Source organism: Anoplophora glabripennis, unplaced genomic scaffold, assembly GCF_000390285.2.
Source record: "Anoplophora glabripennis isolate ALB-LARVAE unplaced genomic scaffold, Agla_2.0 scaffold58, whole genome shotgun sequence".
NCBI classification, from domain to species: domain Eukaryota; kingdom Metazoa; phylum Arthropoda; class Insecta; order Coleoptera; family Cerambycidae; genus Anoplophora; species Anoplophora glabripennis.
In genome coordinates this window covers 856,440-874,796 of record NW_019416277.1, presented here as the reverse complement: position 1 = coordinate 874,796, position 18,357 = coordinate 856,440, and the positions used below count along the sequence as shown (strand labels likewise).

The 18,357-nt window shown below is 32.7% G+C and overlaps 1 protein-coding gene across 3 annotated transcripts in view; it reads left to right on the top strand.

The window, feature by feature from the left end:
* The window catches only part of LOC108917611 (transcription factor GATA-4), a 170,775-nt gene that overhangs the window by 59,119 nt on the left and 93,299 nt on the right, over positions 1–18,357 (top strand). For all 3 annotated transcript variants that reach the window (XM_018724306.1, XM_018724305.1, XM_018724307.1), the window contains exons 2-3: positions 11,282–11,469; positions 12,879–13,126. In XM_018724306.1, the coding sequence (XP_018579822.1) occupies positions 11,282–11,469; positions 12,879–13,126 (436 nt within the window). The remainder of the gene's footprint in view (positions 1–11,281; positions 11,470–12,878; positions 13,127–18,357) is intronic.

The following is an 18,357-nucleotide window of genomic DNA, read 5'->3' as shown; positions in this document are numbered from 1 at the left end:
GTTCAAATGGCATACTATATATTTATTTATCAATTCTAGAAGATATTTTCTTTCTGCATTCAGCTATATAAAGAAGTCTATAGTTTCATTAGAAATATTGCTAGAAAAACAGCAAAAAAGATGAACCCTACTTAAGTACAGTAGCTTTATTCTGAAAAATGATAGTCAGCTGCGGAAACAACTGAATTTTGACGTTTCTAAATAACGGTTTTTCAAAATAATTGACATTTTGTACCTACCTATTCTATCTATAACTAATTATTATTACTATAACATGAATACTTATAGTAACCAAGAAAAAGTAGATATGATTTTAATTTATGGAGAGTGCTGAAAGAACGCTAAAGCTGCCAGGCATTTATACCAACATCGTTTTCCGCAGAGACAACTTCCATCAGATTAAATTTTCGGAAAGTTAGTCAGGAATTTGGCAGCAGATGGTTTTCAAAAGACAAGAAGAGTTTTTAAACCCAGAAGGGTAAGAGATGAAGAACATTAGATAAAGATGTTAAATAGCCTGCTATAGATCTCCAGATCTCATTACTATAGGTGTCTTTCTTTGGCCTTACCTAAAAGAAAAAGTTTACTCTTCGCCTTTAAATGATATTGACGACCTTAAAAATTGAATAAGAGTAGAATGTCGGAGATTAAATGAAGAAACACTAGAATGTGTTTGTAGAGAGGGAGTGTTAAACAGAGCTATTCTGTGTTTGAACATTTGAAATAAGTACTGTTTTAAATTGTTATGTTATTATCGTATTAAAAATAAAATATGTTACTTTAAAAACATAGTAACTTGTTTTCGCAGCAGGCTATCATTTTTCAGAATAAAGCTACGAAAAGTAGGGTGCATCTTTTTGCTGTTGTTCTAGCAATATTTCTAATGAAACTATAGTCTTCTTTACATAGTGTGCCGTGCCATTTGAACAAAAACAGTTGACTATAGCAATTTTGACATATGTTACCATGGAGACGATCTAATATTGTCATTTGATAGAGTTTGAGCTGCGATTTAAAAATATATAGGGTTTGTTATAGCTATTTGTTAAGCTAAAAGAGATACCCGGTATATGTGTAATTATTAAAGAAAGACATGTCCGGTGATCTTATTATTTAGTATCTATTACAGAAAAATAGATAACAAAATCTTATCAAATAATTGTCTTCTGATTTCTAGTAAGTGCTCTAACTACAATGTTCAACCTGTTTTGGTGTAAGTTCGAATTGTTTTGTGACCAATTCTACGAAATTGCATTAAGGGAAGAAATATTTTTTTGCGAGCAATTTCCAATACTTCACAACTACACTGTCAAATAATGTTTTATACATACAAACATTCAGGAATTAGTCAATGACATCCGTTGGAATAAACCTAAAATTGAAACATATTTCGTGTTTGAACATTCCCTACTCTCCCTTAGGTATTTATTTTTTATTAATGTAGGACCTACATTGAAGGTACTAGCATGTGTATGTACGTATTCCATAATGTAAAGCAATATAGTATACTACATTGCAAAATATTGTTAACCATAAAGATAAGTGGAGTATTTGATATACCTTAATCTCTCGTGACCTACCCCAACAGTAAAAATATAGTAATATCAAAAAGTGTATTCACGTTTATGGTGATTACAAAAATTTTTCAAACGAAAATAATACTATCTCTACATTTAATGAGAAAATTGTTATTTTAATGTATACGAGTAAATGACCTTGACAAGTTTACTGTTATCAACTAAAACAGGATCATTCGAACTCACCATGAAATATACACATTTAAGCAATTTTGTTAAAAATGACTTCTGACCTCCACGGAGATAAAGCTATGATTTATAGTTTAAAACATATTTTGTGTATTTTTATATCTTCACAATAATTAAATCGTCTGTATGGGTGTGTGTTTATATATTTTTCCAGCTTTGTAGAGGTCTTGGCAATGACAGGTCTTCTTTTTCCTTCTAATTGTAAGAACAATTAACAATAAAGACAAATACATATAACGTGGCGTAGATGCTTAGTAGGAGGTAGGTACATAACTGCAGTGTAAATAATATCGACAAATATAACGGCAAATGGTATGAACGTGTTTCGTTACGTATTTTAAAACGTGATTATTTATCAAGTATGAGTTTACTTTCTTAATGAAATTCTACTTGATCATGTTCGATCTATAGTTCTTTACTTGTTGAATCACCTCTTACACCAGTTTAACAATTACGCAAAACTATATTTTTTTCTGGATAGATCTTAATTTGTAATGAAACAGCAGTGCAGCATGCACCTATATTTGATAACCTTTTACAATTTTCTTGCTGTTCTTGTGAGAAATTAAATATGTTATCTTCATTTTGTAACATTTATATAAATGAATTGACTATTTAAATAGTCAACAGATTTTATTTTATCAGTTTGAAAAAGCAACGATTAAGATATAATGGTGATACCGCTCTCTTGTTTTTTGAATATATAATTTTTAATCAACAATGAATTATAAGATAGGAATCGATTTATTATCTAATTGATTTGATTAAAAGTCGTTAGATTTGGAAGAAAATTGTGCTGAGGAATTATGCGTCCAAATCTCAACTCATACTTTATGATAACTTTTCTTCTACTTTCGTTTTAGTTCTAATAGAATAAAAGATGAATTAACGAGAACTGCAGCCTGAAAAAATGAAGCTTCTTGTGGTTTACAGAAGATTTCAAAACAGATAGTGAAACGGGCGCTCGATCTTCTTTGTAACTGTGACGAAGAATTTGCGTTGCTAAACTTGTTATCTTATCTAGACAATTTTCGATATTAGATTACAATGAATGTTTTACTTTAGCCCTAGACAGTATACAGGGTCGGAAAGTCCCCATTGTTCATCGGCCGTTACGTGAGAGCGATAAAGAAAGCCATAGAAATCCGTGCAATATAGAAAGATGGCTATAATGAAAGCGTCTAATAGTCACCGCCCATTTCGCCCTTCCACAAATAAGATCCACTTCTTATTTGTGGAAGGGCGAAATGGGCGGTGATTATTAGACGCCTTCATTATAGCCATCTTTCTCTATCGCACGGATTTCTATGGCTTTCTTTATCGCTCTCACGTAACGGCCGATGAACCATGGGGACTTTCCGACCCTGTATGTTCAAATCTATTTAAGACCGCCTGCAATTACTTGTAAATGGTCAGGTTGTGTTGGGTGTACTGAAGAAAATAGGAAAAATAGATAGACAAAGGGTTCTGAAAAAGTTTTTTTAGAACCGGAGCCAGCGTGTGGCATATAGCCATCTTTGGAAAGAAGATATAAGAACATTGTGAAAATTGGCATTTAAGACTAGACGTGCCAAAAATGTGTTGAATGCCTATCGCAAAAGAAAACAAATGAAATACTAAGTATCGTAGTTGGAAGAGGGAAGATTTCAAATTGCACATCCTCGGGGAATGCGAAAGGAAACCTTTTTTATATGGGGGATTTAAGGGAAATATTGTCGAACAGGATAAGGGGAAAATACTATGACTATTATTCACTAGTAGATTATGGCTATAAGATAGTTCTACTTTTCATGGTTATCAACAAAGTCAAATATTTGTGCAAAATACCTACATATTATCAGTAAATCCAGCTAATTGTAAGATAAATCCGTGAACATATACTATCCTTCAAGGCATTAATTAATTTAATACTATAATGCTGCACCAATCTATAATTCAGAAGGAAACTAGATTCAGACCATGTAAATAATGAGAAGGTAATAATACTCTTAAATGAGACCATTAAAATGCAACTTAATCGATAAGATGTCAGTGTGAAACTTTCCACAAGTCAAAGTTAAAAGCATTTATGAAACATGAGGACTAGGTATCACTGATTTCGTTATAATCAACTTTAAAGTAAATATTAACCATTGGATTTTCATATCGATAAAGGTAAAACAAGACTGTAAAATAAAAGCAAACATAGTTTAAACGTATGGATGACGCTACGGAGATAGTAGTGAATACAGTTCCACAAAAAAAATCGAGAAAATTACCTCTGTAGTCTGACTATGTCTATCATATGTTTTCGAGGTGGCTGAATCCAAATGCGGGGTCCATTTAACCCCATCATGTCAGGATTTTTCATAACTCAAAAAATAGGCTAAAAACGCAATAAATCCTCTATCCATTGACCACTCAATCTAAATAACCCCATAACCCCTTAACCCCTTAATCCTTTAAACCCCTTAACTTCATAACCTCAAAATCCCATAACCCCAAAACCCCAACACCCGGTAAGAAAGAGACTTATTTAAACTCACATTCTTCAATAACCCTATAACTCTACAACCCCATAACTCGGTGAGAACGAGACTATCATTGGGAGAACGTAAATTTTGCCGAATCCAGGAACAACGACGAGTAGTAGGCTTCTGTTCCCTTTGGGGTACCTAATGTGTTCCCCTTGCCTCACACTTTTCGGGGTGTTTATTAAACTGAGGTCCTCTTGCCTCTCACTTTTCGGGGTGCTTTTTTTAAAGTGTGTTCCACTTGCCTCACATGAATAGCAATGATGTCCGAAAATTTGACTTTGAGTTCGTACATAAGGCTATTCTTTACATGGGGCTATGGGGTTATTAAAGAGAATAGGCAATGAATAGACCTCTTAGAGAAGAACGCTCATAGGTTACAAGTAAGGGACGAAATTTAAATGAACGTGTAGCCTATACTAGACTGTAGCTGTCCCCCAAGATTACATAGGAGAAATCTATAACATATTATATACAGGGTGAGTAATTAATAATGGTACATAGCTTAATGGCAGATTGTTAACGTCAAAATATAGCGATTGAGCCAAACATCCCTTAGTCAATTGCTGCTCCTTTTCGTTCTACAGGATGTTAAGGTTGAAAAAATATTTTCGATTTTTTGCTGTATTTTTAGTATGCATGGACTGATTGTTTTGAAAATTTGTAGTTTTATATTTTTTATGGTGGCAATTACGAATATGCAAATAGTGTTGGGGTCACGTCTAGGGGGCGCTAGTTATACTGTCCTATCGATGCAAAAACATGTCTAACTCTTGTATTCTATAATTTTGAATTTTTTTAACTAGAAATTATTGAACTACGTTCAATTATAAATAAAAAGATATACTTTAACACCCTGTAGAACGAAAGGGAACGACAATTGATTAAGGCATGTTTGGCTCAATCACTATATTTTGACGTTAACAATTTGTCATTAAGCTGTGTACCATTATTAATGACTCACCCTGTATGTCCCCAAGATTTCGTCCAAGATTTCTAACCCTGAGCGTTCTTCCATAAGAGGTCATCGCACATAAGTGTCTTTCTTACCGCGTTCTGGGATTTTGGGGTTATGGCATTTTGGGGTAATATCATTTTGGGGTTATGGGGTTTAAGGTTAAGGGGTTATGGGGTTATTGCGATTGAGTGGTCAATGGATAGAAGATTATCCTGACGTGATGGGATTAAATGGAATGGGATTCAGCGACCCCCGAAAACGTACTATGAAAATAGTCAGACTCCGGGGGTAATTTTCTCGATTTTTTTTTGTGGAGCTGTGAATTTTCAATGATCAATTATAGCTGATCATTATTATAATTAGATAATAGAAACTTTTTACGACAATGGTATTGGTGTAGTACTAATTCCCTTTTTATGACGGATTTCCATTGATTTGAAAAATTTCTATATATTGGATTTCGTGTAAAATATTAAATATAACTACGTTTGAAATCTATGAAATAAAATTCATGCTTTTATTTAATATTGTTAAATTTGAATTACAATCTTGTAATAGGTGAAAGTGTTGCTTCAATTAGTGTAATTTATGAAATACAATTCAATTTGATTAGATACTCTTATTTTTTTTACTATTAGTTAATAAACAATAGTTGCGTACAGACGCTTTTGTTGATAAGAATATAAATGCAATATACTAGTTAGCAATTATATTTTCAAGGCATATAAAATTCTCGCTTTTAAATTTAGTGTCTGAATTTTATATAAATTTCGATTACTACAATTTATTTTTCAGTAATTTACATCTTATAAAATTAAAAGTTTTCATTTTGCTAACAAAACAATAAGTGTATTCGATTTGGAAAATCCATGCGGTCAACAAATAGGTAAATATTTATTCATTTCCTGTTTAGAATATTGAAAAATTTGTTTTTAGACATATCTACTAAAAATATATGCTGGGAATTAAAATTATGTTTAACATATTAGAAGACTCATAAATTTTTCATTAAAAATAATGTGCGAGACATTTGTCGCAGTCTCATTAATATAAAAACATTTTAAAACTAAATCTAATGTTCTAAAGAATCAAAATAATTTTTCATAATTTTAAGATTTTTTTATTCATTCATTAAATTGCATTTATTTTTTGCTCTTGCATATAAGTTGCAGTGTGTATTAAAAATGATAACATTAACTCTTTTTTAAATAAAATTTAAATATGTTTAATATATAAGGGCTCCTTTTTGCATTTACGCATAATGAATGTTTGATATTTGGTATTTTCTTTGTGTAGTTCTAGCATTTAAGTACGTGTTTATTAAAAATAATCTCTCAATATGAAAATATTAATGTGAAAAACGTTGAAGACTTTGTGATGAAGATCAAAGGAATCCAACTGGCTTTAGAAATCGTAGTCGCCGTCGTCACAGAGGTACCAGTTAAAAAAGCTTCGGAAGAACTCCATCGAAGGTTCATTGTCAAAGACAATGATGAGAATTTATTAGACATATCAAAATTGTCCACCAGATGGATTTTCTCCTTTAAGAATCAATTTTATGAATAATCTGAAGGAACACTTCGAGATGAAAGCCTTGGAATCAGCAACTTTAAAACCAAAGTGTTGGTTCAGATATATGCACGATACGTTTATTATCTGGCCCCATGGATATAACAACATAGATAGATGGAACAAAATAATGTTCTCCCCTTCCTAGATGTCTGTCAAGGGAAAATCTGAACGCTGAATCAACAAACCTTGAAACAATGTATTGTTAATATTTTTTTGTATATGGTATACTTTGGAGCCGGAGCATTTAGACAAGGAACTATAGCACTTCATTTTTTAGAGGAAATTGATACACGAAGAGGAATATCGAACACGCCATCAGAAAGGCACTTAAGGACAAGGAAACGAGGAATATCTGGCGACCACGTGTCTGTCCTTTATACAAGCATCTTAAGCCAACACGATATTTTGCTTGGCTTTTGGCCAAGACTCTACAGGGAGTCAAAAAAAAATCCAGAAGAATCTACTGAATTTAAATTGAGACGAAGAGTTAAGTACCTGGAATTTGAAAACGACTTATCTGAAATTCGTGTTCCGGGACACCATGGATCAGTGCCCACAGAAAATAAAAATACCAGCCAGATGATTTAATCTTCACTTTCCGAGTTTCTTTTGAAGAAGCCATATGTTTTCCGAAACATCAAGAAGCTTAAAGCAACGATGTGGCAACCAACTTTGTAATTATTCAGTCATTATCCTCTAACAATAAGATGAGTGTAGTGCAGTGAGTCACCTCAGCATATTTGAAATGGAGCACATTTTAAACCGCATATACAGGTTGTTATCACTAAGAGGGCCCAGTAGGATTATCTCAAAAAGTAATCAGAATTGAAATCTGAAAATTTGTATACAGGGGTTTATTAAAAAAATTTATTCAATGAAAATAGTGTGAACTTCCTCGCACTTCCGGTTATACCGGATATCATCATCAACTCTGTTATTTCAAATGGAACACTCTGTATATTTATGTATTTTTAATTTTGCGACAAATTCTAGACTAATTTCATATAAGGTACTATAGGCTAAAATATGACAGTTTTCAAGTTATTATCAATTTTCGAAAAAAATTTAGGGATACAAGTGATTTTTCAAAACGAATAACCGACATTTAGCTTTATGTATTAATGAAATTTGTCATGGATAATTTAAAAGCAATGGATTTTAATCAATTTATGTTAAATTTGCAAACATTCATATAGAGTGTTTAAAAACGAGAAGCCAATATTGTGGCGTTGAAGTTGAATTTACTCAAAAGTTTCAAATGGTACACCCTGTATATTATTACATTAATGTAGAATTAAATTTACTTTAAAATGATCTTGCATCCAAAGTCAACAGTTCTTGTGTACTACATTGAATAAGTATTTCAATAAAAATGTACGATGGATTTGATGCAATAAAGAATTGAACAATAAACGATGTCTGATTAATGAACTGTAATTTTTATACACCCTGTATATAAGTACATATTCAGATTTGAAACGAAACACCCTTGTCGAATTTTAGTGCTTCATATTAGCTCTATGATATTTTTTTTGGTGGTTGAAGCCACCACAATTCGTTCTTGTAACAGTTCTCTACTATTAAAATTAATTTGCACTAACTTTTAGTATTCGACTGGTTTCTCACAGGAGAGTAGCAAGTGAAACTGGAAAGCCATTTTGGAAATAATAGGAAAATACTATTTTCATTATGAGCTTTAATATCCTGTAGCTTTGCAAGGAGGCATTTTGAACAAAAGTTTATTTGACCAATTATTTTGTTTTGGCAAGAAGTTTCGGTTAATTTTTGTACTTCTATTGCAACTCACCCTGTATATAAAAAACAATCGACGCACTAAAATCTGATTACTTACATTTTCATATTGTACATAGGTATTGTTGACGCACAGAGGCACAGCGTCAGCGCCAGCGTATGCAGCTTAGATACCGGGTCTATAGGAGAGCACCGACTAAAATGATTCACAATGATCATCAGCTATGCGTAATCTACTTCAATTGCATTAAGTGATTGCGAACAATTGCAAATTCTTAAATATGGTCATCTTTTCTTGAATATTATACGGACAAAAATGACATTGTACCTACCAGCGGTTCCCAACAAATTTAAAAAATACACAAATTTTAACAACTTCAAGTAGATAATTGAGCAGTGAGCAGTTTAATTGAAGATGGATGATAAGCAAAAAGTTAATTTTGTGTAAATTGTCCTTCTGGAAAATTCATTGATACAGCAATATAATTTTATTATTTTCCAAAAAAGACAAGTGAACAATTTCTAAATTATCTATAAGATAGATACAGTAAGTATATTATGTTCTAAATTTGGGAGTATAATGAAAACTTAATAGAGTCGTTTCCTTTAGTAATATATCATGCAAAATTTTACACGGGCGTAGCTAGGATTTATGCCTGGAGTGGGCCTAGGACCATGCAAGCTAAAAAAAAAACTTACGCAATTAGTAACTTCCAAATATGAAATTTCTTGATTCTCAAAAAAAAGGTCAGAATCAGAAACTTACTGATATAAGAAAGATGATATTTATTACTGCATTTTTTCTGCAGTAGGCACCGGGCTCTCTGGGAGAGGGACAGGGGCGTGCACATCCCTGCCCCCTCTAGCTACGCTCATGAATATAAAGTATAAAATAAAGTCAATTAATAGCAAAATTACTTTTTTTGTGTTTAACTGAAATTACTCGAAACAACAGATGATGATGTGATGCATGAGCAGAGAGAGGATAAATCCTCTGTGACAGAAGAAGAATTAGAGAAAAAATTAGCTACAATTTTCATTGAATAGGCTTTTTCAATTCTGTACTTGTTTTACTCTGCGGTATAGATGATATAGATGATACTGCCAAAAACGGTCAAAAGTGATTCAAGTGTAATTGTAAAACATTTATAAAAATGAAGTGCCAACATAAATATTTCACTGTTGAGGAATTATAAGCCGGAACAATGTATATATAAAATCAACAGTTCCAAGAAAACCGTGAAACAAGGTGTAGGTAAGTGCATAAACATGTGGTCCCAATGTGATCTATTGTGTACCTCTTTCTTTGCATAATATGATCTAAAATAAAAAATTATATGCAATACGTGTTGCATGTTTTAATAAAATCTATAGAGAGAAAAAATTAAAAAAGATGGGGAACGAGACTATACTCTAAGACTAAAAACACAAAAGTAGTGGGCCAATCTTTATCTTTATACCTATCGAATGTAGGTAAACATTTCTACCATATTAAGATACCAATTAATTCTTGAATACTTGAAAGTAGTAAATTGAAATTAATATACAGGGTGTCCCGAAATTTATGCAACAAAATTTGGTCATAGCTTCTTGAGACAAATTTAGGGGACCCGTTTTTTCCTTTTTGCCAACTGGCCCCCTCTTTCGGAGTTAAAGCCACCTGAAATCTGCCCCTAAGAAGTCTTTTTTTATATCTCAAAACAATGTTGTACGAGAATCACTAAATTTGGTACACAGGGGTTTTATGACATGTGGGATCTCACAGTGATACGCTTTTTGGCGAGAAACCCCTTAAGACACTTTTTCGTGGCCCCCCTTGTCTTTGGAACCAGAAAAATTTGGTCGCAAATTTGATTTTTTTTTTAATTATTAGTTAGCTAAAAAGCCATTGAATTTAGAAACTTTTTTGTCTCTCGATATTTATTTCGTAAAACGCAATGTTTTTGAGGAAAATGGCTAATCACGATTTGCATTCGATCACATTTTGACATTTTTCTCGAAAACATTGCGTTTTACGAAAAAAGTATAAAGAGACAAAAAGTTTCTAAATTTAATGGCGTTCTAGTGGACTGATAAGTTTTAAGAAATTTAAATATGCGACCAAATTTTTTTGGCTCCAAAGACAAGGGGGCCCACGAAAAATTGTCTTTAGGGGGTTCCCCGCCAAAAAACATTGCACCATCAAATTCCACATGTTATAAAACCCCTGTGTACCAAATTTAGTGATTCTCGTACAACAGGGTTCTGAGTTATAAAAAAAAAGATTATTCTTAGGGGCGGACTTCAGGGAGCTGTAACTCCGAAAGAGGGGGCCACTTGACAAAAATAAAAAATACGGATCCCTTAAATTTGTCCTAAGAATCTGTGACCAAATTTTGTTGCATGAATTTCAGGCCACCCTGTATAGGTATTCAGATTTGCTATTATTATTAAATAGGTTTGTTTGACTAATAGGTTTTCATTGGTTTAAATAACTAATGAGTATAACTTCGGAACAAATTAGCAAAAAATATTATCGCGTCCACGAGGGGGTACTTGCCCCCTGCTGGCTTTTGTACCCAATGGACACATCAGTGAAATGAGAAAATGATTTTTATTACTTCGTCTTACTGGCAAATTTTCCGCAATCGCCCATGACCCTCTTATTTCTAATCCTTTGAAATACATACTAATAGTGCTCCTTTTGTTTATACAACCATCAATACATCGATGTGTTTCAGATTCATATGGAGAGGAACCACAGCCACAGTATAGTCCCGCCTCTCAAAATGAAGGGGCAGAACCATCGCCCCACTCGAGGGCTGCCACGCCCCTGGAATGCTTAACGTACACCACTCCTGAGACTGACCAAGATAGCTACCCAGCCCTTATTAGAGATGGAAGGTTCATCCATAATTTTATGGAAGAGGTAAGGCTATTTCAGCGGAATTGGAAAATAGTTATATCTAACAATAATAGAGGCATGCCTATCCATCAATAACTAATAATTTTTCGTTAAATCCAACAATGCAGATAACACTAACATGAACAACCCATTAAAGGTTATCAAAAAATGTTATTGTTGAATAACGTGTGAGAGAGATGTTCTGACAAACTTTTAGGGCTAATTCTTTTCGACGAAAAACAACATAACAATTTTTCCTAAAGCGATTCTCAAGGGCTTTATAAAACTTCAAATTGTAAACTCCAATCGCAGTTTTTGATCAATTACCTAGTCAAGACAAATTGGAGAGAGTCCCGCTGAAGGAGTATGATATATAGACAGACAAATTGTCTGAAGTTACTTATTTGTGACATAATTTTAGTTCTTCTTTATTTATAAAGAAAAGAAAGAAAGGAAAAGTGTCGTAGTTTTTTTTTTGTGAAATGCATTGTTCACAGTTAAAAGTCCTCCTCAACCATCTTGACAATGTCAGACGCAATTTTACCATCAGAGTGAAGATAAGAAGTTTTGCCAAACTCGCTTTTATTGAAACGAAATGTAGATAGTCCAATGAATATTCAACCTTTTCATAATTATGTACCCAGCTTCTAATTATTAAGAAATTAGAGCAAAATCTGATGACACTAGTTTGAGGTCTATATTGTTAGGTGCCCTTGTTTTGTTTGTTTGTTTCAAGAAGAGGAAGAGCCCTCAAAGCTTGTCGTAATATACAGAATGAATATCGTTTAGTTCAATCCCGAAGTAGGTTGTTGATGAAATGTCAATGGAATATCTACCTACTTTTTAGTAAATATTTTCCTTCTACTTATAATACTTTGATGTTCCTCATTTACTACTATATCTGCTATTGTTCTAGATACAAGTAATAAATAAAAACAGTCATCGATTCTAACACTATTTTTTCCAGTTTATTTTATATCATAAATAAATGAAGCTTTTTTGTATAAAGAAAACACATGGTTAAATATATTTCCAGAATGACTTTCTTGCAACTAAGTACAAGTAATTCAGAACTCAGTAATTAAGTTGATTTCTTGTAGGTAATCATTTAGGTAATAAGATAAATTTTTTCATAGAGATAGACGTTACTATTATTATAAAATATCTCGGAAGTAACTTTAACCAGTTTGAAATGATTACCTGCATGCAAAAATCTGGTATCATTCCAAAACCATTCAAACATGGATATTGTTCTTATATTTCATTCATATAAGTTAATGGGAATTTCATTATGCACAATATAAGTATGGTAGTTTGTTTCATCTTACTTTCCCATCCTTTCTCTTTTAGTTAAGTTAAAGTTTAAAGTTTAATTATTAAACTAATACCTTTATACTGGCTAATATGTCCTGTTTCATTCGTATCTGTTTCAGGTTCCTTTGGAGGAAGCACCGGGCGCAGAATATCTACAGTTAGGACCAACAGGTATTTCAAATGGATCACCTCAAGGTAGTGGGACACCAAGTCCTGGATCTCCAAATAGAGTGTACAATCTGCATACGATACAAGCAGGGGATAGTCACCACTCTACGATAGAAGGATCGCAACTCACACAACTTACTACTCACATAAGCTATACAGGAGTGGGGTTAAATTCTCCCACAGGTGCCAGTATTACTAGGTAAGTCGTTACTATTATTCATACGTTACTCCTATATCAGATAATCTGATTTTAAAAGTTTATAAACTTTATCTGCTCTTAACACAAATCAAACAGATACGAACATCTTTTACAGCCCTCCTGTCTTCATTCTTCCTGGAATTGGAACAAAATTCATAACTTTTATACTGAGTGATTTAAAAAAAAACGCCCAGACAGGTCGATTTTATTCTCGGGAGAGGCATCTTTTAAGATGATTCAGTAGTACTTATATAGGGTGACCCAGAAATGCTGGACGGCCAATAAATTTGTTTTTTCTTATGGAACACCCTATATATTTCTTCATATTCGGATAAAGCTTTCTCTTACGAATACAGTGATGTAAGGTTTGATGGGTCTGTCTCAAATACCAAGCGAGATATTGTGAGAAAATGACATTTATTTCAAAAAATTATTTAATCTCATTTTTCATAAAAGAAATTGTACTTGGAAACGAAACAAATGCAAATAATTAACGAAATTTAACATAAATTTTCAAATTGTCCTCCACCAACAATTTAGCACTGGTCCGCGAGAGTGTAAACACTTTGCACACTACGCTCAATAATTTCTGAGTTGATTCTATCCATTTCAGCACGAATTCTCAGTTGTAAGTCTGCTAAATTGATTGGTCGATTGAAGCATAGCCTAGATTTTAAATAACCCCGAAGAAAACAATCTAGAGGAGTCAAGTCGGGGGAACGCGGGGGCCACTCAAGAGATCCTCTCCGCCCTATCCATCTTTCAGGAAATGTATCATCAAGATATTGCCAAAGTGAGGTGGAACTCCATCTTGTTGAAACCAAATATATTCGTAGGGTATATCGCCCTCTGTAGCGTTAGGGAAAAGAATTGCTCAGCCGGCACCAACTCAAAACGCAGAAAATCTAAATATCTAGCAGCAGTGAGGTTTTCTTCAAAAAAGTAAGGACCTACAAATCGCCTTCTTATGATTCCAACCCATACATTTATTTTGCCTTTACGCTTACTGTGGAATTTTTACGCCGAATGGGGATTGTCATTTGACCAATATCTACAATTATGGCGATGTACTGAGCCATGGAAACAGAATGTGGCCTCGTGTTGCTTAGAAAGGTTGGATTTTCATCACAGCTTAACATTAATTGTTTACAAAAGTGCAACCGGCGCGGCGGTCTGGGTCATCCTATTTTAATTCGTGCATCAGCTGGACTTTATATCCATGATGCTTTTCTATACGAAGCTACTTTACAACATATGATTGGTTCACATTATTGTTTAGGGCTAATTGTCCTGTTGACTGATAGGGATTTTCTTCAATTTCCAGCAATACATTTAACTTGGTTTCTTCATCGATTTGAGGTCGACCTTGTCGTGTCCTATCTCTATGAATGAACAAATTCGACTTATCTCAGCGTTTCTTTTAAATCACACAGTATAGAAGTTATGAATTTTGTTCCAAACTTTTCACGCTGTATATATTAAATCTATGATATTTATTTAATTTTTCCCTTGCTGGGGTCATGACCATCATATTTGTGATCAGCACCCTCACAAACTGGGGGAGTAGGAGAGATATACAGTTTATCGCTGGGGTCCGGAATTAAAAGAGGGAGTGATTTTTGGCCAATTGCGGGGGATCCGCAGGGTTAGAAATTCAGCTAACCTCAAATTCGAATTCTGTATCCTCGAAAACGGGTTTCGTAACGGCAACAAATACTTCCCTACATCCCACGTTCTTTCACGTCACTATTATTTATAAATGCATTTAAAGGGGAACATACAACCATAAGAAGAGTTTGGTTAGTTTGACCATTTCATCAAACTCTTCATGTCAAGAATTAATTTTTCTGTTTAAGTACAAGTAACGGTTAAATAATTATTAGTATTTATATTAATATGAAACATTGCATTGTACAATTCGATTCCCCTACCAAAACTAACAAAAGGAAACTCATTTTATTTGTGAAATATCATTATCATTTCTTACTATAACCGTAGATCAGCAGTAACCGTGAAACGAGCAGTGGTAAAGACATTGAAACTAGTGATGTCTGCACCACCAACTGCTGATATCTGAAATGAATGATCGGTATGTTTCTGGTTTTTGTAGTCTTGGGAAGCTGGAAATATTTGTATATATTTAATGTGTTAATGCCTAAAGCTTGAAAAGCGCCTTTTCCTTGTCGGTAGTCATCTGAATGTTGTTTTCTGCGGAGGTGAAAGTGGCGGAGTCAAAAATACCAGCAAAGAATGTCCCCCTTTAATCTAAAATCGACGGGTCTGGGCGTTTTTCTACAATCTTGACGCAGTTCCTGAAAATTGCCCTGTTTCGTTTTCATTTGGCCACCCTGTATATGACATAAACATTCCACCATCAACATTTTTATTAACTTTTTTCTGATTTTAATTAATGTAAAATTACAATAACATTTGAAATCATACCATGGCATATTTGATTTTTGGAATATTTATAATCGAAGTGCATAAAAATGTTTATTAACCCTCAATCAACAACTGTATCTCAGTCACAGTATATGAAGAAAAAACTATTCCGCCATCAGATATTGCCCTGAGATAAATTATATATAAACCTGTGGAATGTGTTTTTACTAAGCATTTGGAAATCCATGTTCCTAAGAAACTTTCTTTTTAAGATCAAGTTTCCTCTCTTCTGTTTCAGTTTGCAACAATATTTAGAAACGCCCTCTATATGGTACGAAAATACACCCTTATTTAGGTATCTCCATTTATCAAAAATGATTCGATTTATGGAAACTAAAAAAAGCTACTTTGTTTTACCTAACAGACTAATATGGATTTTAAATTGTCTAAAGAAAATAAAAAATTGAGATGAAATAGTTAAATAGTTAGTAACCAACTAAAACTACTTTAAGTCTAGGTTTAAGATAACTATAATAAGATATCTCAAAATACTTAAGATGCTATTTAATATAGGTATAGCAAAAACATAATATTTTGCATACTCTTACTTCGTTTGTAGCGCTTTTTTTTGAAAAACTACTCGTATGGTGAAATTTTACATCTTTTTATGTAAACAAGCCTTGAATCAAAATTGTAAGTGAAAAATAAAAAACATCTTGTTTGAAAAATTTCCTTGGCAGCACGCACGTACCTAATTAAAATTGGAAGTAACCATCAACCTCAAAAAATATACTTTATTGACAGTAATTCGGGTAGGTACCAAAATTCATGTCCTTGTGACTCATTTTAGAATATACAGAGTGTCCCGCATAAGAACCGACGCCGGGCAGGTGCATGTAGGGGTGTCCAAACTATTGTAATTTAACCAAACTTATCCATATACAAAGTTGCACCTCTGAGGAGTTATTAGCCCCCAAAGTGGGGCCCTAAATTTCGAAAAAAATTTATAGCTCTGCAACACTTTACCGCAGAAGAACCAAATTTGGTACATGATTTAGGTTTCTTACTGGTCTTCTTTGACTATGATTTAAAGTTAATTGAAGCACTACAAGGTGTTCATTAGGGATGATTCACCCCTAAAATTGTACCGAACTTTTTTTTCATTGACCGAATTGAAAAATAGTAATATTAATTCACAGCAGAATTTAATTTTAATTTTTTTACTCTTTATGGGTTTCAAGAAAAACCGTATTAACTGACACAAGATTTTAACATTGCATGTTCATTAGATAATAATAAAAAATCAGTAGTATGCTTTATCTTTCAAATTTGACAATTGGCCAAATAAATTTTACTTCACTTCTCTCCTAATTCTACAAAAAGAAAACAAGTACGTAGGTAGTTTTTAAATAAGCGAATATTGTATTAAGTAAAAAAACACAAATAAATAATAAAAATAGTAATTGATATTTTTTCTACAACAATCAGAGGCAATCGTTTAAATAAAATAATTTTATTACTAACTGACGTTTGAAAGATAAATTATTATTGTTATTATTACTACTGACTTTTTACAGTGTTAAAATCTTGTTTTGGCTAATAGGGTTTTTCTTGAAAACCATAGTTTTTTTAAATTTAACAAGAGTAAAAAAATTTTGAAAATTAAATTCTGCTATGAATTAATAATACTATTTTTCAATTCAGTCAATGAAAAAAAAGTTCGGTACAATTTTAGGGGTGAGTCATCTCCAATGAACACCTTGTAGTACTTCAATTAACTTTAAATCATAGTCAAAGAAGACCAGTAATAAATATAAATCATGTACCAAATTTGGTTCTTCTGCGGTAAAGTGTTGCCAAAGATATTAAATTTTTTCGAAATTTAGGGCCCCACTTTGGGGGCTAATAACTCCTTAGGGGTGCAACTTTGTAAATAGGTAAGTTTGGTTCACTTACAATATTTTTTACACCCCTACATGCACCTTGCCCTGTGTTGGTTCTTATGCGGGACACCCTGTACATTTATAATTATTTTTATGTGTTCATGTATAGAATCACTCCTACAATTATAACAAATGAACTTTCCGACGCTCTGTATAATTATATGAATTTTGTGCATAAACATTACTGAACGTATGAAGAAAACAGGTATTTAGGGAATATTATTACTTAGATCACTTAGCGACTACGTTCAGTGTACTTTTTTTTTAATATCCCACATATTGTATGTACACGAATCTAAAGAAAATACATATCTACAAATATTACGAAAGATTACGTAATGAATATCCTATGAGAGTTACATTTAATTTGTTTGTAATTAGAAGTTATATGAATAAACTTAGAATAATAATTATGCACGTATGCTCTTGTGAATATTAAACATATATATCTATCAATTAGTTCACCTTCTGAACTTTTCATTGACCCTTTGTAGGTTTACAAATTGCCTTATATGTTTAAATGAATAATTCAGTTAACACAAAAATGCCTCAACAGGAAAGTAAACTTTGATAAGGTTACTTCCTGTTTTGTATTTTTAAAACTATAATTCCTACTTTGTATTGTACATTTGTATAAAATAATCGTTTTCAATCAGTTAATTTAAATAGATATATCACTGTTATAACGTTTTTAATGGTTTAATAACAAATTATTGGTAAGTATTGTTTTTATTACACCGATACTATTCTAATGATCAATTTTTTGTGTAATTACACTCGTTTAATGGACAATTAAATTGTTAATTAATATCAATATATTTAGAGCGTTAAATTGCGATTATTTATGATAAAAACTGCGAAACTGCGATTTTATTTTATTCTTAGCACGAAACACATTAACAACTC